The following is a 22,401-nucleotide window of genomic DNA, read 5'->3' as shown; positions in this document are numbered from 1 at the left end:
AATTCATGCTGTAAAAGCATGTCCTCAATTCATCAGTCACATTACAGCGAATTAGCTTTGACGAAATACGAGTTATAACAGAATAACCTGTATGCAGGCATTGTTAGAGTTTGAAAGAACTCAAGCTTAGAGGGTGTAGACTGGAAGGCTGACCAGGGAACATTGGAATAGTTCTGATGATAGCTTATAGAACAGAGATATTAACTTTGTTCCTCTCCACTCAGGCCTGCTGAGTATTTCTAGCATATTCTGTTTTTAATTAATAATTTTCAACATTTGATGTATTTTGCACCATTGGGTTGGTTGAATTTGCAGTTGATATGATGTGGCTGTTGATAGTAGTTGAGCTGAGATTCAGATGGATGTAGGCAATATCATTGAGCTGGATATGAGGCAATCTTCATGATAGGTGGAACACTGTGTTGGAAGCTCACCAAGGGTCCCAAAGGATGTGAAGGTTGTGAATGATCTTGTCCTGCGTCAGACAGTGCACAAAGTGAGGGTTTGAGTCTGGTCAAGTCAAGAACAGTTTACTTAGGCCAAGCAGGGGTCCTTTACCATAGTCACAGCCAGATCAGATGTTATTTGTAACTTTGATCAGGGCAGTTTCATTACTGTGCCAGGAGAAGGCACTTGATTGAGGTTTTCAGACGTGGGAAAGATGGACATGGATTTTGGCATGCTTGTGGACTTTAGGAACACATAGGAGATTGGAAATGAGATGACAGATTGCAAAGACGCGGGGGGGGTCTCGAATTGTTTTTGGAGGCAGATGATGGCAGATTTGAGTGGAAGAGGAGAATGTCTTGGGATAGAAAACTTAAAACTTGTTTTAAGTTGAGGGGCAACATGAGGGGCAAGAAGGGAATTGAATTATCAACAGTTTGGGGAATAGTTGGGGTTGGGCAAAACTGTAGGTAGGTGACATTGAAAGCTAAGACTTTGGGAGAGTTAAAAATCACACAACACCAGGTTATAGTCCAACAGGTTTAATTGGAAGCACTAGCTTTCTGAGCGCTGCTCCTTCATCAGGTCGTCGTGGAGTACACAATTGTAAGTCACAGAATTTATAGCAAAAGTTTACAGTGTGATGTTACTGAAATTATACATTGAAAACTACCTTGATTGTTTGTGAAGTCTCTCATCTGTTTGAATGACCATAATTTCACTTCTTTTATATGTAACTCTCAAAACTTTCTTTAAAAAAGTTACATTCTTAGGTTAACTGTAATGTTTAGACTGATTCTAATCTAAAAAGTGAGTTGACGGTCTTACATGGATTCATGTAGTTTTTGAGCAAAGTACAATGTAACTCTGCAGGTACAAATTCACTCCACAAACCTCACTTTTGTGTGTGTGTGTCTGTCTGTCTGTGCCTGGGGTGGGGGGTTGTGAGTGTCTGTGAGAGAATGTGTATATATGTGTGTGAGTGCACACCCCCACCCCAGACAGACAGACAGATGGAGGCACTTGCGTACACACACACTCTCTCACTCTGTCTGTCTCTCACTCTGTCTGTCTCTGTCTCTCTCTCTTACAGACATACACACACACTCTCACATGCACCCTCTCACAGACTTAGAGACTTTACACTCACAGACACTGACAAACCCCCATCCCAGAAACACACACACACACACATGTTTGTAGGGTGAATTTGTACTTGCAGAGTTACATTGTACTTTGCTCAAAATCTGCATGAATCCGTGTAAGATTCACTTTTTAGATTAGAATCAGTCTAAACATTATGGCACAGACAAGGAACACAGGGGGCTAACACCTTCAACATCTCAACATCTTATTTGCGCTGACACCAATTGTTACAGTTAACCTGAGAGTGTAACTTTTTAAAAAAAAGTTTTGTGATTTACACAAGAAAGAAGTGAAACTATCATGGTCATTCTAACAGATGAGAAACATATCAAACAATCAAGGTATTTTTCAATGTATAATTTCAGTAACATCACACTGTAAACTTTTGCTATAAATTCTGTGTCTTACAATTGTGTTCTCCACAACGACCTGATGAAGGAGCGATGCTCCGAAAGCTAGTGCTTCCAATTAAACCTGTTAGACTATAACCTGGTGTTGTGTGATTTTTAACTTTCTACACCCCAGTCCAACACCGGCATCTCCAAATCATGACTTTGGGAGAGAACATGATTGGAACTTGGTGGATCAGGGGAATATGTTGCAAGAGCCCCTTACACTTGTGTTGGAGGTGAGGGTGGTCAGGACAGAGAAGAGGGATTGACTAGAAAGGTTTACAGTGAGGAAGAGAGGCTACAGTTATTGTTATATTCTGTGATGCTGGAACAGTGGACACTTTGGGGAGAGAGAGCAGGACCGTATGGTGCATTATGTGATACAGCCAGATTTGATGATGAAAGCATAAATTACTTGTCCACTATCAATATTCAAACTCTGAAATTTAGAGGGTGGAGATGGGAGTTGTGTGGGAATGGGGAACAAAAAGGAGAGCGTACTGGTTTAAAAAAAAAACAAAATATGACATTGAAAAGATTACATCTTAGTGGGTGAGAGGGAAAGGAAAAGGTGGAAGCAGACTTCCTTTGCCTGAATCCAGTTTGATTTTTGACTTGGGAGTGAGGAGTCACATGTTCCAGTCCTTGCTGATGAGCCTATGGGTTTACCTTGTCCTGACCAGCTGCTCTGTTCCTTGTCATTTCAGGGCATGATTCATCGAGATCTGAAACCTGTTAATATATTTTTGGATTCCAATGATCACGTGAAAATAGGGGATTTTGGCTTAGCCACAGATCATCTGGCTAATCCGGTAAGAAGTGACGAGAAAAGGAAGTAAACATTATACATCTCACATGGATAGACGAAGATGGAAGCCCAAGTCTAGATTAGAGTGGTGCTGGAAAAGCACAGCAGGTTAGGCAGCATCCGAGGAGCAGGAAAATCGGCATTTCGTGCAAAAGCCCTTCATCAGGAATGTTTTTACCTAAGATGGAAGCCCTTTTTGTGTACAATACTTGGTGTGTTGCAGTTATGTCAGTGTTTGGGAATGATTATTGTTTGCTCTGTGTACTTTTTGAGGAATGTGCTTATCCTGCGTATGCACACGATATTTATACTTTATAATCAAGGAATTATTTTTCAGTTTTAAAATATTCAAATTCAGGACATCTAGGAGACTGAGCTTTCAAAATTACTTTGTAATGCCTTGCCAAATACCTGACAATTGCTTTTATTCCTCTGGTAGATGTGAAACAGGTTTCATTGCCAATGTGTTGTCAGATTGTAAAAACCCTCATCAGGTGGGAGGGATCAGTTTCCCCCTCAACTGCCAGCTTTAGGAACTGATGACTAGGTTAGCTAAGAGATTTCTACGAGCTAAAACCTCCCACTTATTCCAGGCTCTAATAATGTTCTTTTACTTACTAAACATAACACAAGTACAAGTGAGGTACGTGGATTCTGTTTAAAAAAGCCATAGGATCTTCAATAAAGATCGATCTTGATGTAGAGAACCTATGCTTAGTGACAACCTCTGGGTATTCGCATGTTGATCGCTTAAATAAGCATCACTCTAAAAGTCATGCTTCAATACAGAACTGTGGAAAATAATGTTTAGTTAGAGGAAACTGCTGTTGGCCAAATCAGCTCATTCTTTTCTGACTGATCAAGCTGCTGTTACCAATCTTCTCAACAGTCTCCTCTTCATCCTCACTTTCTAGAAACTTTCCATACTTTTAGAGGATGTTTAAATTATCCATTTTGTTAGCTTTCCCAGAAACTTTGTTACTCATTTTTTATGTCTTTGGTGAAAAGATACTGTCCTACTTCCCTTCTTGATTTTTCTAACCTTTGTAAAATTTGGATTTTTGTGATAAGACCTGCCTCTGCTGCATTTTGTTCATTACCAATCAGTACATATAAACAAGGAATAAGGGTAGGCCACTTGACCGTTCAAATCTGCTCAGCCATTCAATTAAAATCTGATTTGATTTTAACCTCAACTTTACGTTCCTGCATATCCCCGATAATCTGTCATCTCCATGGTAATCAAGAATCTTAGCTGACTAGTAAGTGGAAAAGAGAACATAAACTTGTATTCCTGTGATTTTAGGAAGCACAGACAATGATAAAGAGATTTGTTAAGGTTGCTACAGGAAACCTGTAGTGGTGAGAATCCAGATCAAGGAGACAATCTTAGAGCTAGACTATGCAGAAATAAAAGCAGGAAGCACTTAGTCACATAAAGGGTAGTGAAAATCTGGATTAGAATTCCCCAAAAGACTGTGGATGCTGGTTGAATTAACATTTTCAAGAGTGCGATGCACAATTTGTACGAAGAGCTGCAAATGCTGGAAATCGTTTTTTCTCCACAGATGCTGCCAAACTTGTTGAGTTTCTCCAGCAACTTCTGCTTTTTAGTTAGATACAGGTGCCAAGAGAGTAATCTCGTACTATGGGATGTTGATTTGTGGCTTCAACTAGATAAGCTGTGATCTCACGAAGTACTGGAGCAAATGGTCTACTCCTACTTATAATTTGCATGTTTGCATGATAGTTTATTTACTTTTTTTTCCCCTAGTGTGCCTACCTGCAGAAACAAAAAGCACAATTCTTGGTTTTAAAATATTCTTTCCCACAGGCAGGTGACAGACAGGAAACAGAAGGCAGTGGATCCATTCATTTTATCAAACCTGACCCAGCAGGTGAGGCTGTTTCCCGAATCGGGGTATGACTGTGTGACGTGAAGGTTGGGTTAAAACGGTTTACATTCCAGCTCCTACATAATCAATTAATTTAAGGATAGGAAACAGGTATACCATGGAAAGATCCAATTACTTGATGATTAGACTTGCAGGAAATTTTAATCCAGTTGAACTAGGCTGTGTGGGCAAGTCACAGCCCTGCAAGGCCAGGTATTTGACCCCCAATATCAACAAAATAATGCTAATTTTGACACTTTGAGTGTGTCACTTATCTATGAGGTTGCTCCCTCAATATTTCCATTTGCCTGAGATGCATTTTAAAGTGTCAGTTTCATTGAGTTGGAAGTATTTTTGCCTCCTTGTATCTTGTGAATACAAATTGTATTCCAAGATATGGGTGCATAATCTTAACATGAACCTTTTCAAAACAAAATATCATATCTTCATCGTTTTTGAATACGATGCTTGGTAACCTTGCTGACCCCTCTTTAAAGAGTATTGTGATATTGTTTACGTTGGGAGAAGTGATGACCAAGTGGTACTATCACTAGGCTTTTAATTCAGAGATCGAGGTAGTGTTCTGGAGACTCTAATTTGGATCCTGCCAAGGCAAAGGGTGGAATTTGACTTCAATAAAATCAGACATTAAGTGTCTAATAATGACCATGAAACCGGTATTGATTATTGAGAAATCTATATCTGGTTCACTAATGTCCTTTGGGAAAGGGACTGCCATCCTTACCCAATCTGACCTACATCTGACCCAGACCCACAAATGTGGTGGCTCTTAACTGCCTCTGGTCAATTAGGAATGGGCAAGAAGTACTGGCCTAGCCAGCAGTGCCCACATCTCAAGAATGAATAAATCATGTTGAGTAATTGTATGTTACTGAAAACCTAATGTGGAAACGAAGAGGTGTTTTACTCTCAGAATTGTTGCCCTTTAGGTCAAACCAAGTGGCTGTGTGTTCTGGTGGTTCACCACTGCTTGAAAAGCAAGATTTCCTCAGCCAATATCACCAAATAAGTCCAGAAAATTTACACATTCAAATAAAACATTCCACATCCCATCTACAGGAAAAAGGATGGAATCCAAACAGTCCAAATCCTTCATTCAAGCTGTGAATCTCTGTTTGAGAGGCGACAGTTCCTGGGATCAATATGAATCACTGAAGGTTACAGATCAGTTTTTGTTTCATTTACAGGGAATCTGACTGGAATGGTTGGCACTGCTTTGTACGTGAGCCCTGAAGTACAGGGTAACACGAAAGCCTCCTACAATCAGGTAATCTGTTGTTTTTTTTTAATCATGAGCAAAAATAATAAATGCCAGACTTACCTATTGGCACTGGTCAGCTGCTTGCCTACTTGTGAATCACTCATTCTTTAAGTATCATATCTGTAGTGCATCTCTGTTTATATTATATAATCCTGAAGTGAAGACTCCTGTGGTGCCTCAGTAGTGTCCCTGCTCTGAGCCAGGAGGCCCGGATTCAAGTCCCATCTGTTCCTGTGTGTCGTAACAGCTCTGAAAACATTGATTAGAAAATGTATATGGTTCAAAGTTTGGGAGAAGATTTGTACCTCGGGTGCTCGTTGTTGTGGTTCTGTTCGCCGAGCTGGGAATTTGTCTTGCAAACGTTTCGTCCCCTGTCTAGGTGACATCCTCAGTGCTTGGGAGCCTCCTGTGAAGCGCTTCTGTGCTGTTTCCTCCGGCATTTGTAGTGGCCTGTCTCTGCCGCTTCCGGTTGTCAGTTCAAGCTGTCCGCATCGACCTGGACCCAATATACCGGCCACTACAGCGGACAGCTCAAACTGACAACTGGAAGCGGCAGAGACAGGCCACTACAAATGCCGGAGGAAACAGCACAGAAGCGCTTCACAGGAGGCTCCCAAGCACTGAGGATGTCACCTAGACAGGGGACGAAACGTTTGCAAGACAAATTCCCAGCTCGGCGAACAGAACCACAACAATGTATATGGTGCTGAGGTATTTATTTTTGAGATCATAAATGTTTGCTATTTAACCGGTCCTGATGAGGTTAGTTTGACACACTGGTAACTGCTTGAATTGCTGCTGAGGTAAGTGTCACTGTCACTAGGAATGTTCACAGTGGAAAATCCCAAACCATCAATGTTTGATAAGTGGTGAAATTTCATTCCTTGAACTGTGTTTTGTTGCCGATGTGATCCCAGCTACTGATGAGTTTTTTTAAAAAGTTGCATTATAGCAAATGTCTAGCGATAAGTTTATTTAAACCCGTCGTGAACCTGTTGGCTTCATAGAACTATTAATTTTGAAAGAAAATCTGTGAATAGATGTTAAGATTTGCACTGTGTAATAAGTAGTGATGATAATTCCCTGCCTATGCCACTGCTTTATCTGAATCATATGTGACTACAAACGAAAATGTGTGCTTGTGCGTGTTCGTTACTTCATGAAACTATAGCTTATTTACTACCATTCTTCCAGAAAGTGGATCTGTTCAGTTTGGGAATTATTTTCTTTGAGATGTCGTATCATCCCATGGACACAACATCTGAAAGGATTTCTGTTCTCAGCAAATTACGAATGGTAAGTGTTGGCACAGTGACCCTTAACAGAAATGTATTGGAATTCAATTCATAGTCATCATCAATAAATTCATTTCTGCCTCAGAGAAATAACTAAGTTGTGTTTTTAATTTCTGTGTGTGTGTCCAAATTACAACGCTAGGTTGAGTGGCAGGAAATCTTGTCTGTCTCCATTATATGCAGTCCAGGAGCCAAAGGAGTTGCACCATTTTAAATATTGTTAATTGTTTACGCTTAGTCTTTTTTTTTAATCCTTGAAATTTTTTGTGCTTTTCTATCATAGAATCCTGACAATGTGGAAGCGGGCTATTCGGCTCAACAAATCTACACCAACCTTCCGAAGAGTATCCCACCCAGGCACATTCCCTTACCCTAATACTCTACGTTTCCCCTGACTAATGCATTCCCCTACACATCACTGAACACTATGGGCAATTTAACATGGCCAATTCACCTAACCTGCACATCTTTAATTTTGGTCTCTAATTTTAATCGTTCCACCTTTGGTGGGGCCTTGAGCTGCCAATGTCTTGAACTTCCTTTCTAAGCCTCTCTACCTCTCTTTCCTCTAAGATACTGTTAAAAGATACTGCCATCTCTCTTTGACAAAGCTATTAGTTACTTCCCCTAAGATGGTGATATGTGGCTTAGTCGAGACTGTGTTGCTGGGAAAGCACAGCAGATCATGCAGCATCAGAGGAGCAGGAGAATCGACATTTCAGGCTGGAGAAGTGCTCTGGCCCAAAATCTCGATTCTCTTGCTCCTCTGATGCTGCCTGACCTGCTGTGCTTTTCCAGCAACGTACTCTCGACTCTGATCTTCAGATCTCACTTTCTCTTATGAGGCTTAGTGTCATACTTTATTTCTGAATGCTCTTGTGATGGACCTTGTGTCATTTTATTATATTGAGGGCCCTGTGTAAATGCAGTTTGTTGTTTTCTGATTGTTTTTGTGTACCAAAAACACACTTGGACAGTAATCCATTGAATGTGAAATTTTGAAATCTACGGATGCTTTGTGTAAATTTAGAAAATAGAACATTACAGTGCAGTACAGGCTCTTCGGCCCTCCTTGGTTTCACAGGTTGATATAACAATCTGAAGCCCATCTAACCTACACTATTCCACTATGATCCATATGTTTATCCAATGACCATTTAAATGGCCTTAAAGTTCGCAAGTCTACTACTGTTGCAGGCAGTGCGTTCAACGTCCCTACTACCCTCTGGATAAGGAAACTATCTCTGACATCTGTGCTATATCTGTCACCCCTCAATTTAAATCTATGTCCCCTCGTGCTAGCCATTGCCATCCAAGGAAAAGGCTCTCACTGTTCACCCTATCTAACCCTCTGATGATCTTGTATGCCCCTATTAAGTCACCTCTTGATCACCTTCTCTCTAATGAAACTAGCCTCGAGTACACCAGCCTTTCTTCATAAGACCTTCCCTCTATACCAGGCAACATCCTGGTAAACCTTCTCTGAACCCTTTTCAATGTTTCCACATCCTTCCTATAAAGCGGTGACCAGAACTGTACGCAACACTTAAATTGCATCCGAAAGAGAGTTTTGTACAGCTACAACATGACCTCGTGGCTCTGAAACTCAGTACCTCTACCAATATAAGCCAACACACCGTATGCCTTTTAACAGCCCTGTCAACCTGAGTGGCAGCTTTCAGGGATCTATGTACATGGACACAGAGCTCTCTCTGCTCATCCACGCTACCAAGAATCTTACCATCAGCTCAGTACTCTGCATTCCTGTTACTCCTTCCAAAGTGAATCACCTCACACTTTTCGCATTAAACTCCATTTACCATCTCTCAGCCAGCTCTGCAGCTTGTGTGTTCCTCTGTAACCTGCAACATCCTTCAGCATGGTCCACAACTCCACCTACTTTAGTGTCATCTGCAAATTTACACTTGGCAGTGGACCCAAAACAGATCCTTGCGGTACACCTCTCACTAGTAACTGAATTCCAGGATGAACGTTTCTCCATCAACTACCACTCTCTGTCTTCTTTAGGCTAGCCAATTTCTGATCCAAACCGCTAAATCACCCTCAATCACATTTCTCCATATTTTATGCAATAGCTGACCATGGGGAACCTGATCAAATGTTTTACTAAAATTCACATACACCACATCAACCACTTTACCGTCATCCATCTGTTTGGTCACCTTCCCAAAGAACTCAGTAACGCATGTGAGGCACAACCTACTGCTCACAAAACTATTTTGACTATGCCTAATCAAATTATTCCTTTCTCGATGATTATAAATCCTGTCTCTTATAATCCTTTCCAGCATCTGAAGTAAGGCTCATTGGTCAAAAATTTCTAGGGTTGTCTCTACTCCCCTTCTTGAACAAGGGTCATCGTTTGTTATCCTCCAGTCTTCTGGCATTATTCCTGTAGACAATGACGACATAAAGATCCAAGCCAAAGGGCTCTGCAATATCCTCCCTGTCTTCCCAGAGAATCCTCGGATAAGAGTAGCTGTTCCTTGAATAAGCTCCATTTCTAATGCCCATTCCCTGCATTTTCTTTCCCCATCCTATGCATCCTAAATCTTGCCTAATCGCATCAGAATTGTCTTTTTCCCAACTATAAATCTTGCCCTATGGTATCTACCTATCCCTTTCCATTGCCAAAGTAAACGTAACCAAATTGTGGTCACTTTCACCCAAGTACTCCCCTACCTCCAAAATCTAACACCTGGCAGGGTTCATTACCCAGTACCAAATCCAGTGTGGCCTCACCTCTTGTTGGCCCATCTACATACTGTGTTAGGAAGCCCTCCTGCACACATTGGACAAAAACTGACCCACATAAAGTACTCGAACTATAGTATTTTCAGTCAATATTTGGAAAGCTAAAGCCCCCCATAATAACTATCCTGTTACTTTCGCTCCTATCCAGAATCGTCCTTTCAATCCTTTCCTCTACATCTCTGGAATTTTTCAGAGGCCTATAGAAAACTCTCAACAAGGTGACCTCTCCTTTTCTGTATCCAACCTCAGCCCGTACTACCTCAGTAGACGAGTTCCTCAACAAACATTATTTGTGCCACGTAATACTATCCTTGACTAACAGTGCGACACCTCCCCCTCTTTTACCACCTTCCCTGTACTTACTGAAACATCTAAACCCCAGAACCTGCAACAGCCATTCCTGTCCTTGCTCTATCCATGTCTCCGAAAAGGCCATAACATCGAAGTCTCAGGTACCTTTCCATGCTGCAAGTTTAGATTAGATTAGATTCCCTACAGTATGGAAGCAGGCTGTTCAGCCCAACAAGTCTATACCAACCCTCCGACGAGTAGCCCACTCAGACCCATTCCCCTACCTGATATTTACCCCTGACTAATGCACCTAACACTATGGGCAATTTAGCACGGCCAACTGACCTGACCTGCACATCTTTGGATTGTGGGAGGAAACTGGAGCACCCGGAGGAAACCCACGCAGACACAGGGAGACTGTGCAAACTCCACACAGATAGTTTCCCGAGGGAAGAATTGAACCTAGGTCCCTGGCACTGTTGGCAGCGGTGCTAATCACTGAGCCACCATGCTGCCCCTTCACCACCATGTTGTGGATGCTCCTGGCGTTGAAGTAGACACATCTCAAACCAGTTTCCTGCCTGCCGATACACTCCTGCAACCTTGAAACCTGATTTATGACCTCGCTACTCTCAACCTCTTGTACACAGGAGCTACAATTCAGATTTCCATCCCCCTGCTGAATTGGTTTAAACCCTCCCAAAGAGCACTAGCAAATTTTCCCACAGGATGTTGGTACCCCTCTGGTTCAGGTGTAGACCATCCTGTTTGTAGATGTCCCACCTACCCCAGAATGAGCCCCAATTATCCAGATATCTGAATCCCTCACTCCTGCACTATTCCTGTAGCCAACCCCTTTCTCTCCCAGTTCCTGGCCTTGATAGCACATGGTACAAGTAACAATCCAGAGATGATAACTCTGTTTGTTCTAGCACTAAGCTCCCTGAATTTCTGCCTAAAATCCCCATCTGTTTTCCTACCTATTTCACTGGTGCCTATGTGGACCATGACTTTGGACTGTTCCCCCTCCCCCTTAAGGATCCTGAAAACACGATCCAAGACATAGTGAACCCTGACTCCTGGGAGGGAACACACCAACCACGAGTCTCTCTCATTCTCACAGAATCTCCTATCTGTCCTCCTAACTATGGAGTCCCTGATGACGAATGCACTGTTCATCTTCTCTTCCCCTCCATTTCCCTTCTGAGTAACAGGGACAGTCTCTGTGCCAGAGACCTGTACCTCACGTCTTACCCCTGGTAAGTCATCCCCCGCAACAGTATCCAAAGCTGTATACTTATTATTGAGGGGAATGGCCAGAATTGTCCCTGCACTTTCTGCCTGTTTCCTTTCTGTCCCCTGACTGCAACCCAGCTACCTTTTTCCTGTACCTGAAGTGTGACTATCTCCCTGTAACACCTCTCAATGTAGACTTTTTAAAAAAAACACTTTCAGATTTGTGGGTTTAATCAAAAACAGAAGCAATAGTGACGCATGTAAAATACATGTTAAAACATTAACCCAATCTCTCAATTGAAAACTGTGTTAAATTGTCTCTCATCCTAACGTTGATTGGTGCTCTTCTGAGGTTTGGGTTGACATCTGACCTGACAATGGTTTGGTGAATGTCAGAAAATGAAAGATGACCCATTACCTTTGCACTAGCTTCTCTTGCCTCAGCACAATATTTGAAACAAAAACACCATTGGCTCACACCCTAAACTTTACAGTCATGAGCAAAGGGAACAAATGTTGGGAGCATTTGAATGTGAAAGGGAAAAGATAGTACAGTCTGATCCAATTGTGTCGATGTGCACAATTTGTGGATTGATTGGAATGTCAGGCTGTGGTGAGTAGTGGCGATGTGAGGGAACCTTGCATCGTTCTCTCATCTTGTGGCAGCTCAGAATAGCCCTGTGTAATCTTATTTGTTGCATTGGTGCACCTAGGGATGAAATATCACGTACCTGATAGAGAAACACTGGAAGGAATTTTCTAATTGAAGTTACTTTTTCCTCTTGCAGCCAACAATTGAGTTTCCTGAAGATTTTGAAGAAGAAAGATGTTCAAAACAGGTACAGTCTCTGGTTACTGCAGTTCCATGCACTATTATGACCTAGAGAGTGTCTCTGGCTCGTAGATTGTAGAGCGGGCAGTTTTTATTTCCAGGAATGGAACTCAAGTATTTCTAAAGCAGAAATTCACCATTTATCAGCAAAGTACTCCAACTCATTTTGTTGTGCCACTCAAAACAACTTTCTTGAGTTAGCAAAAGGCTAGGGTAAGGTACTTTTCAAACGGTTGTGCTCTGACATCCTGAAAGGAAAGGTTTCAGCAATGTGCAGTGTCAAGGTCAAAAATCATGACCAAAGTTAGGACATATGGAGTCAAATAACAAGAATTTGCATGGATTGAAATTTGACATGGAAAATAAGAAATAGAGAGTGGAAATAAAAGGTAGTTATTCAGATTGGAGGCAGGTTGAAAGCTGTGTTTTACAATTACTTGCTGGGGCCATTGTTATTGACAATTTGCATTCATGATTTGGACTCCGTACCAACAGTTTCACACAGTACAAACTTGGGTACATAGCTTATGCTGAGCTCGCCATCCATGGCCTCAGCCATCTGTACCTTTGTAATCTGTTTGTGAGAGTCAAGGTATCATCCAATTTGGCCCCTGACTTCAATTGCTCCACCACTGCCTTCAGTGGCGTAGGTGCTCAGCTCTTCAATTCCTCCCTACAGTTCGCAGCATGAAACCTCACTTACCTCCTTTAAAACCTGTCTCTTTAAAGCAGTTTTGTTCATTTGACCTAATATATCCTTGTGTGGTTCCATGTCATATTTTATTTTATGATGCTGTTGTGAATGCTTTGGGATGTTTAATTACTTTGAAGATAATGTCAATAAAGAGGCAATGATCTAGTGGTATTATCGCTAGCCTATTAATCCAGAGATTCCAGTGATGATCAGAGGAGCTGGGTTAGACAATGGAATTCAGATTCAATTAAAATCTAGAATTGAGTCTAATAATGACCATGAAACTAGTGTCAATTGTCTGGAAAAACCCATCTGGTTCACAATTATCCTTTAGGGAAGGAAACTGCAGTTCTTATGTGGTTTGGTGTATGTGAGATTCCAGAGCCACAGCAATGGCTCTGAACTGCTCTCTGGGCAATTCGGGATGGGCAATAAGTACTGGCCTGGCCAGTGATGCCCAAATCCTGTAAATGAATAAAAAAGCAATAAATACTGCAACATTTTTAGTTGGGCAGTTAAGTGTCAAAATAACTTAAATGTACATAAATATGAACTGACGTTAAGTCGATACCTTAAAAAGTAAAGAAAAACCAATCTAAAAATCTATGGAGGCTGAAAAGCAAAGACTGAGAGAAGCCTAAAAGAGGTCTGTAAAATGATCAATGTGTTGGAAAAGCTAGATGTGGAGAAAACGTTTCCACTTGGAAGCTTTAACAGTGTAGTCCATGTTGATAAGGAATTTAGTAAAATAACGTAGAACATTACAGCGCCGTGCAGTTCCTTCGAACCTGGATGTTGTGCTGACCTGTGGAACCAGTCTGGAAGACTATGTAACCTACACTATTCTACTTTCATCCATATGTTTATCCAATGGCCATTTAAATGCCCTTAAGGTTGGCAAGTCTAATACTGCTGCAGGTAGTGTGTTCCATACCCTCCTACTTTGAGTAAAGAAACTACCTCTGACATCTGTCCTATATCGCCCCTCAATTTATAACTATGTCCCCTCGTGCTAGCCATCACCATTCAAGGAAAAACATTCTTGCTGTCCACCCTATCTAACCCTGTGATTATCTTATGCCTCAGTTAAGTCCCCCCTCAACCTTTCTAACGAAAACATCCTCGAGTCCCTCAGCCTTTTCACATAAAAACTTCCCTCCACACCAGGCAACATCCTAGTAAATCTCCTCTGCATCCTTTCCAAAGCTTCCACATCCTCCTTATAATGCTGTGACCCGAACTGTACGCAATACTACAAGTGTAGCTGCAGCATGACCTCGTGGCCATGAAACCCAACCCTTCTACCAATAAAAGCTAACACACTTCTTAACAGCCCTATCTACCTGGTTGACAACTTTCAGGGATCGATGCACATGGACACCGAGATATCTCTGCTCATCTCCACTATCAAGAATTTTACCATTAACCCAGTACTCTTTATTCCTGTTGCTCCTGCCAAAGTGAATCAACTCACACTTTTTCGCATTAAACTCCATTTACCACCTCTGCAGCTTATCTATGTCCCTCTGTAACCTGCAACATATTTCAGCACTATCCACAACTCTATCGACCTTCGTGTCATCTGCAAATTTACTAACCCATCCTTCAACGCCCTCGTCTAGGTCATTTATAAAAATAACAAACAGCAGTGGCCCCAAAACAGATTCTTGCGGTATACCACTCCAGGACGAACATTTCCCATCACTCACCACCCTCTGTCTTCTTTCAGCTAGCCAATTTCTGATCCAAACTGCTAAAACTCCCTCAATCACATTTCTCCATATTTTGTGCAACAGCCTACCATAGGGAACCTGACCAAACGCCTTATTGAAATTCACATACACCACTTCAGCTGCTTTACCCTCATCCACCTGTTTGGTCACCTTCTCAAAGAACTCAGTAAGGTTTGTGAGGCACGACCTATTGTTCACAAATCTGTGTTGACTATCCCGAATCAACTTCTTCCTCTCTAGATGATTATAAATCCTATATCTTATAACTTTTTGCAACACATTACCCAAAGCTGAAGTAAGGTCAATTTCCAGCGTTGTCTCTACTCCCCTTCTTGAACAAGGGAACACCATTTGCTATCCTCCAGTCTTATAGCACTATTCCTGTAGACAATGATGACATAAAGATCCAAGCCAAAGGCTCTGCAGTCTCCTCCCTGCCTTCCCAGAGAATCCTCTGATGAATCCCATCTGGCCCACCTGACATCTATTTTCACAGTTTCCAGAATTGCTAACAACTCATCCTCATGAACCTCAATCCTGTCTAGTGTAGTAGCCTGTTTCTCAGTAATCTCCTTGACAACATTGTGTTTTTCCAGTAAAAAATACTGACAAAAAAATATTCATTTAGCGCTTCCCTTATCTCCTTGGACTCCATGCACAACTTCCCACTACTATCCTTGATTGGCCCATCTTTCTCTGGTTTTATTCAGGGTCATGGTTTTATTCCTGATATACCTACAGAAAGATTTTAGGGTTTTCCTTGATTCTACCTACCAATGACTTCCAATGTCCCCTCCTGGCTCCTCTTGGCCATCTCTTTAGGTCTGTCTTGGCTAACATGTAACTCTCAAGCGCCCTAACTGAGCCTTCACGTTTCATCTGTATATAAACCTTTTTTCCTCTTGACAAGAGTTTGCACTTCTTTAGCAAGCCACGGCTCCCTCACTCAATCACTTGCTCCCTGTCTGACAGGTACATACTTTTTAAGGACACACTATAGCTGTTCCTTGAATAACTCCACATTTCAATTGTGCCCATCCGCTGCAGTTTCCTTCCCCATCCTATGCATCCTTCATCTTGCCTAATTGTGTTTCCCACAGTTGTAACTCTTGCCCTGCAGTATATACATAGCCCTTTTCATCGCCAAGGTAAACATAACTGAATTGTGAACACTATCACCAAAGTGCTCACCTACCTCCAAATCTAACACCTGACCAGGATCATTCTGCAGTACCAAATCCAATGTGTCCTTGCTCCTTGTTGGCTTGTCTACAGGAAATCCTCCTGCACACATTGGACAAAAACTGACCCATCTAAAGGCCTCTAAGTATAGCATTTCCAGTCAATATTTGGAAAGTTAGTCCCCCATAACAACTACCCTGTAACTTTCACTCCTGTCCAGAATTTTCTTTGCTATCCTTTCCTCTATATCTGTGGAACTACTTGGAGACTGATAGAAAACTCCCAATAGGGTGACCTCCCCTTTCCTGTTTCGAACCTCAGTATCTCAGTTGACTAGTTCTCAAATGTTCTGCCACTATAATACTGTCCTTGACTAATAATGCCACACCTCCCCCTTTTACCATATTCTGTGTTCTTACTGAAACATCTAAATCCCGGAACCTGCAACAATCATTCCTGTCCCTACTCTATCCAGGTCTTTGAAATGGCCACAACATCGAAATCCCAGGTACCAACCCATGCTGCAAGTTCACCCACCTTATTCCGGATGCTCCTGGCACACTTCAAACTGCCTTCCTGCTTGCTGGTGAGCTCTTGCGACCTTGTAACCTCATTTCTGATCTCACTACTCTCAACCTCCTGGACACTGAAGCTCCAATTTAAGTTCCCATTCCCCTGCTGAATTGGTTTAAACTCTATCAAAGCGCATTAGCAAATCTTCCCCGCCCAGGATATTGGTACCCCTCTGTTTCAGGTGTAGACCATCCTGTTTGTAGAGGTCCCACCTACCCAAGAACGAGCCCCAATTATCTAGGTATCTGAAACCCTCCCCTGTAGCCACGTATTCAACTCCCCTCTCTCCCTATTCCTCACCTCACTAGCACGTGGCATGGGCAGCAAACCAGAGATAACAACTCTGTTCTAGCATTAAGCTTCAACCCTAGCTCCCTGATTTCTGCCTTAAATCCCCATCCCTTTCCCTACCTATGTTGTCCAATATAGGTATTATTAATATCGATATTAATTAACCTAATAGGGAAATAATGAGGCACTTCTTACTCAGTGTTTAGAGCATGGAACCTGCTGCCAACTGCCTTTTGTTTTAATGCTTTCAGACAATGTGGCTTAGCCACCATTTGTTGCCCTTGAGAAGGTGGTGGTGAGTGGACTTCTTTAGCACTTAACTAACGATGGTGAAGGAACAATGATGATGATCCAAGTCAGTAGATAGTGTGTCTTGGAGGGGAAATTGCAGATGGTGGCATTCCCATGTTGTGCTGCTCATGTCTGTCTGTGTGGTAAATCCATGGGTTTGGAAGGTGATGTCGAAGGAGCCTTCGTGAGTTGCTGTGGTGCACCAGATAGTTGGTATGCACTACTGCAACACTGATTGCTATGTAAATATACATCTCTGCCTGTATTGTAATAAAATTGTAGCACCTTGAATAGAGTTACTTACTTGCAGTACAAAGTACAATTTATGCATTAGTTGTTTAGAGGCTTAATTATAAGGCCCCATTTGGATCGAATCATATAATCCTTGGTGTGGGAGCAGATCATTTGGCCCATTGAGTTGTACACTGAAACAGTACCCCCGCCCCAAACAAATCCTTGTATCCTGTATCCTGCATTTTCCATGGCTAATACTCCTAATCTGCGCATCTTTGGACTGTAGGAGGAAAACTAGAGCACCCGGGGGAAACCAACGCAGACATGAGGAAAATGTGCAAACTCTACACACAGTTGCCCGAGGGTGGAATCAAACCCGTGTTCCTGGCACTGTGAGGCAGCAGTGCTAACCACTGAGCCACCATTTTACATTCCATTTTGGAATCATAACTTGAGGAATGTGTATTCATTTTTAAGAGGATTGTTATCAGAATGTCATCTTCAAAAATTAATTTATAAGAGCGGTTTAAAGAAAGAAGGGCAGAAGGCTATGTGGCTGTTATTCAATATTATGGTTAAGTTTATATCTTCCTTGACCTTCTTTTCTTTCCCCAAATTCATCTCATGATCATAGACTGTGTATCTGCAGCATTCTGGGTTAGAAAATTCCAGATTTGCAAATTACTGAATGAAGAAACCTTTCCTTGTTTCAGTCCAGAATGACCAATCCCCTCACCTGTTGGATGATGAAGCAGGTTTGCGAGGATGAATAGCCTAATCCAGCTCCTGTACAGCTCTATCCATTTCCATGTGGAGGTGGGCAATGTATGAAATCGGTTTTGATCCACAGTTAATGTTTTGTTGTTGCCGTTCTCTTTAAAGAGGTTGATCATCGGCTGGCTGTTAAATCACGACCCAGCAAAACGTCCCACCGCAGTAGAGCTGCTGAAAAGCAAGCATCTCCCCCCACCCCAGATGGAGGAATCAGAACTTCATGAAATGCTGCACCACGCACTGGCGAACACCAGTAGCAAAGTTTACCGGACGTTGGTCACCCAAATCTTCTCCCAGCATATCACCCCTGCCATGGATTTCACCTATGATATTGATGTTCACAAGGTAGGAAATTGACACTGCATCACTGTCACTGCACTTGCTGAATCTATTGGGAATAGAATTAAACTTAACCTCAAACCAAAATATTGCAGATGCAGCAAAACTGAAGTGGAAACCTGAAATACAATGGAAGTCTGCTAGCACCTCTAGAGCGGGAAGCAGAGTTGACATTTCAAGTCAATGATCTCTTCTTGGAGCTCACCTTGTCTTGATTTGGCTTTATTCAGATACAGTGATGTGCCGCCAAATTGAAATAGAATAGTAATAATGCACTTGTGATTAAGAGCTTGTCAGCAGGTTTAAAGTTAATGTAACAAGAAGAATAAAGCAAAATAAATAATTATGCTCTGAATCCCAAGAGGCTGCTATGGTGTGATATATTTATAACCCTGTCTTTTCTAATATGTTATATTCATCTGTAATATTAAGAAGTCCAGTACAGTAATGACACATGCATGTTACATTATTCAGCATTAGAACGCCACCAGAGACCTGCCAAAAGCAGAAACAAAACTTCATTCTTATCAGCCTTACCTGTTTGTATTTTATATTGTGTGCACACAACAAAATATTGGCTCTATTATGTAGTTTCCTGATTTACACTGGTGATTTATCCCAGGGAAATCATATTGCTGAAAATCACACCAGCTAACGGTTCAGATGGGCAGGGTATGGGAGGTGTGGACTTGGAGATTTCAAGACTGCCTGTTGGTTCCCACCTGCTAAAACCAATTTCCCTGCTCCAAATAAATTATTATTTACTGTCTGAGAGGCAACAGCATCATCAACGCGATCATCTTAGATTTTTAGGTACCTGTACCTTTGTGGCCCTCTTTAAAACGTTATGCGTCAGTTTAAAGGCAAACCTTACCCATCCCACTCTCCTTTATTGACGGTGTGGCTTCACGCACCTGCTCTCCCTGGCCCTGTACTATTCAATAGGATAATAAAGATCTTGGTCATCAATTTTAAATGAAGCTTTGCGACATTTCCCATCCACAATCTCCTTGTAAATCTTCTCCTCTTGCAAGATTTTTAAAAGGCTAAAACTGAAAACATTAGCCCTTCCTCTACACTGCATGGTGGGTATGTGTGATTTGGAGGTGCTGGTGTTGGACTGGGGTGTACCAAGTTAAAAATCACACAGTACTAGGTTATAGTCCAACAGGTTCATTTGGAAGCACTAACTTTCGGAGCGCTGCTCCTTCATCAGGTGGTTGTGGAGTATAAGATTGTAAGACACAGAATTTATAGCATATGTGGAAGGTGGTTGGAGAGCAATTCACAAACTATTGAATTCTGACCTTATACCAATAAAAATGCCATGAGTATTCACTTGTGCTGATATTCTGACCAGCTGCTGGCAGTAAGTTTGAAAAAATGATCAGATGTCAGAAACCATGCAGTAATGGGGTTTAATCTAACCTCCTTTTCTGCAGGTATGTTATCTGTGGTCATTCTGAAAGGTCCATGCCTGATGCAGTCAGATTATAATTCATGTTTTTGAAAAAAAAACAAATTGAAGTGGCTTTCTTTCTTCAGGGCAGTTTTTCAACGCACCACGCCATCCTCCGGCACTTTGTATATGAGACAGTGTGTCGTGTGTTCAAAAGGCATGGTGAGTATGCTCTACTTCGACTAGCCCAACCACACCGCATCAACATTCACCAATTTCCAATTCCACCCCCATCCCAGATCCAACCCTCCAACTTGGCACTTCCTTCTTGACCGTCTTCACCTTCCTCCCCACCTATCCACCTACTGTGGGCAGCATGGTAGCACAGTGGTTAGCACTGCTGTCTCAGTGCCAGAGACCCAGGTTCAATTCCTGCCTCAGACAACTGTGTGGAGTTTGCACATTCTCCCCGTGTCTCTGTGGGTTTTCTCTGGGTGCTCCGGTTTCCTCCCACAGTGCAAACAATGTGCAGGTTAGGTGAATTGGCCATGTTAAATTGCCCGTAGTGTTAGGTGAAGGGGTAAAGGTAGGGGAATGTGTCTGGGTGGGTTGCTTTTCGGAGGGTCTGTTTCCACACTGTAAGTAATCTAATCTAAACGTAATCTAATCTAATCTAATCCACTCCACCCTCCCCATCGACCTATCACAATCATTTTCCACCTTCATCCATCTATTGCCAGCCCACCTACCTCCCCCATGCTCCTATTTATCTCTCAGCCCGTTTCCCCCTCCACATTCCTGATGAAGGGATTATGCTCAAAACATTGACTCTACTGCACCTTGGATACTACCTGACCTGCTGTGTCTGACTCTCCAGCATCTGCTATCCATCCTTTCTCCTATCTTTTGATTCTGTCTAGTGTTTGTTCTGTGTGTTCTCTGTAGCCAATTTGATTTATTTTAATAGAGTCATAGAGTTCAAGTACTGTGTATAGTTCAGGGCCATCATTGTGTCAAAAGCATTTAAAGCACTGGAGAAGACTGAGAGACAATTTACAAGGATTTCATCATAAATATATGGGTGTATATGTTAGAAAAGGATGGTCATACTACAATACAACACAGGATCAGGCCCTTCTGCACACGATGTTGTGCTGAATATGATGCCAAATTAAACTTATCCCTCTACCTGCCCTTGGTCCATATCCCTATCTTATCTGTCTCCACTACAATCTGTGGCAATACGTTCCAGACTCCTAAGCTCTCGGTGTAAAAACACTTGCCTCTCACATCTTAAATGCATGCCCCTAATATTGGATATTTCAACTCTGGGCGGGGGGGAAGAAATTCTGACTGTCAACCCTATCTATGCATCTCATAATTTTATAGACTCCTATCAAGTCTCCCCTCAGCCTCTGCCACTCCGGAGAAAGCAACCCGAGTTTTTCTAGCCTCTCCTTGCAGTTCATACTCTCTAATCAAGGCAGCATCCCTGTAAAACCTCTTCTGCACAGTCTTCTAAACCTCCATATTTCTCCTGTGATGTGGTGAGCAGAATTTGTCTTATAAAGCTACACAATGACATCCTGACTCTCGTACTCAGTTCCTCGGTGTATAAAGACAAGCATGCCATATGCTTTCTTTACCACCTTAACTATTTGTGTGGCGACTTTCAGACATCTGACTCTTGTTGGAGGCCTCTAAAACTGTTTTTAACCAAAGTTTTCTCCAGTATGACCCCATTCTGACAGTATTATAGATCAATAAGTATCAAAATCTGTGTTTTAAAATTTTTTTCAAAAAATGTTATGGACCCCAACTCTCCATAATTTCCCCAATGATTGAAGACTTGATGAAGGCTCTCTACTGGCAATTCACACATCACACGCACACATGAACAAACTCTCAAACATGCCCTTCTTCCCAACATACCTCTATACACATGCATGTACGCACACGCGTATGTGCACACTCTTACCTCTACTCTACCCTAATTCTTGTCTCTTCACTTACCTGTCATCCCAACCTTTGTATCCTCAACTCACTGAACAGTCCCTCTTTTCAAAGCATTCTCCTCATCTCCCTTTTGAACCTTTCTTGTGAACTTCCACCCTTCACCATCTCTCTCTCTCTCTCTCGCACTCGCTCTCTCTCTCATGCTCTCTCCCTCACTTGTGGTCACTTACCCTCCTGCTGTATCCCCCTATTTCCCATGTCCATGGTCTCCCTTGCATGCATTCCCTCTCCTGCATTCGTGGACACTTGCTTTTCCTTGCTCACGTGCTGTCGCCCACATGTGTTCTCTCCTTTGCTCATACTGTCCCCTCCCCCCTCCCCCTGCTATCACTAGCAACAGTTGAAGCATGCGGGCACTGAACATGAAAGGCAAAACTGAAGCTATTTTATTTTAGTTAGGCTTGTCTGGTGCATTGTGTTCAATTTTCCACTATGTTTTAGAAAGGAATCGAAGCCCAATAGTGGTTGCAGAAACA

At 42.1% G+C, this 22,401-nt stretch overlaps 1 protein-coding gene across 4 annotated transcripts in view; it reads left to right on the top strand.

Annotated features, from left to right (window-relative positions):
- The window catches only part of LOC140476562 (eIF-2-alpha kinase GCN2-like), a 122,586-nt gene that overhangs the window by 63,756 nt on the left and 36,429 nt on the right, over positions 1-22,401 (top strand). For all 4 annotated transcript variants that reach the window (XM_072569360.1, XM_072569361.1, XM_072569363.1 and 1 more), the window contains 7 exons: positions 2,693-2,797; positions 4,628-4,691; positions 5,897-5,976; positions 7,165-7,266; positions 12,356-12,406; positions 18,280-18,516; positions 20,056-20,131. In XM_072569360.1, coding sequence (XP_072425461.1) covers positions 2,693-2,797; positions 4,628-4,691; positions 5,897-5,976; positions 7,165-7,266; positions 12,356-12,406; positions 18,280-18,516; positions 20,056-20,131 — 715 coding nt within the window. The remainder of the gene's footprint in view (positions 1-2,692; positions 2,798-4,627; positions 4,692-5,896; positions 5,977-7,164; positions 7,267-12,355; positions 12,407-18,279; positions 18,517-20,055; positions 20,132-22,401) is intronic.

The sequence above is a fragment of the Chiloscyllium punctatum genome, chromosome 4 (genome assembly GCF_047496795.1).
Source record: "Chiloscyllium punctatum isolate Juve2018m chromosome 4, sChiPun1.3, whole genome shotgun sequence".
In the NCBI taxonomy this organism is placed as follows: domain Eukaryota; kingdom Metazoa; phylum Chordata; class Chondrichthyes; order Orectolobiformes; family Hemiscylliidae; genus Chiloscyllium; species Chiloscyllium punctatum.
Note: the sequence above shows the minus strand (reverse complement) of the source record. Positions and strands in the feature narration are given on the sequence as shown.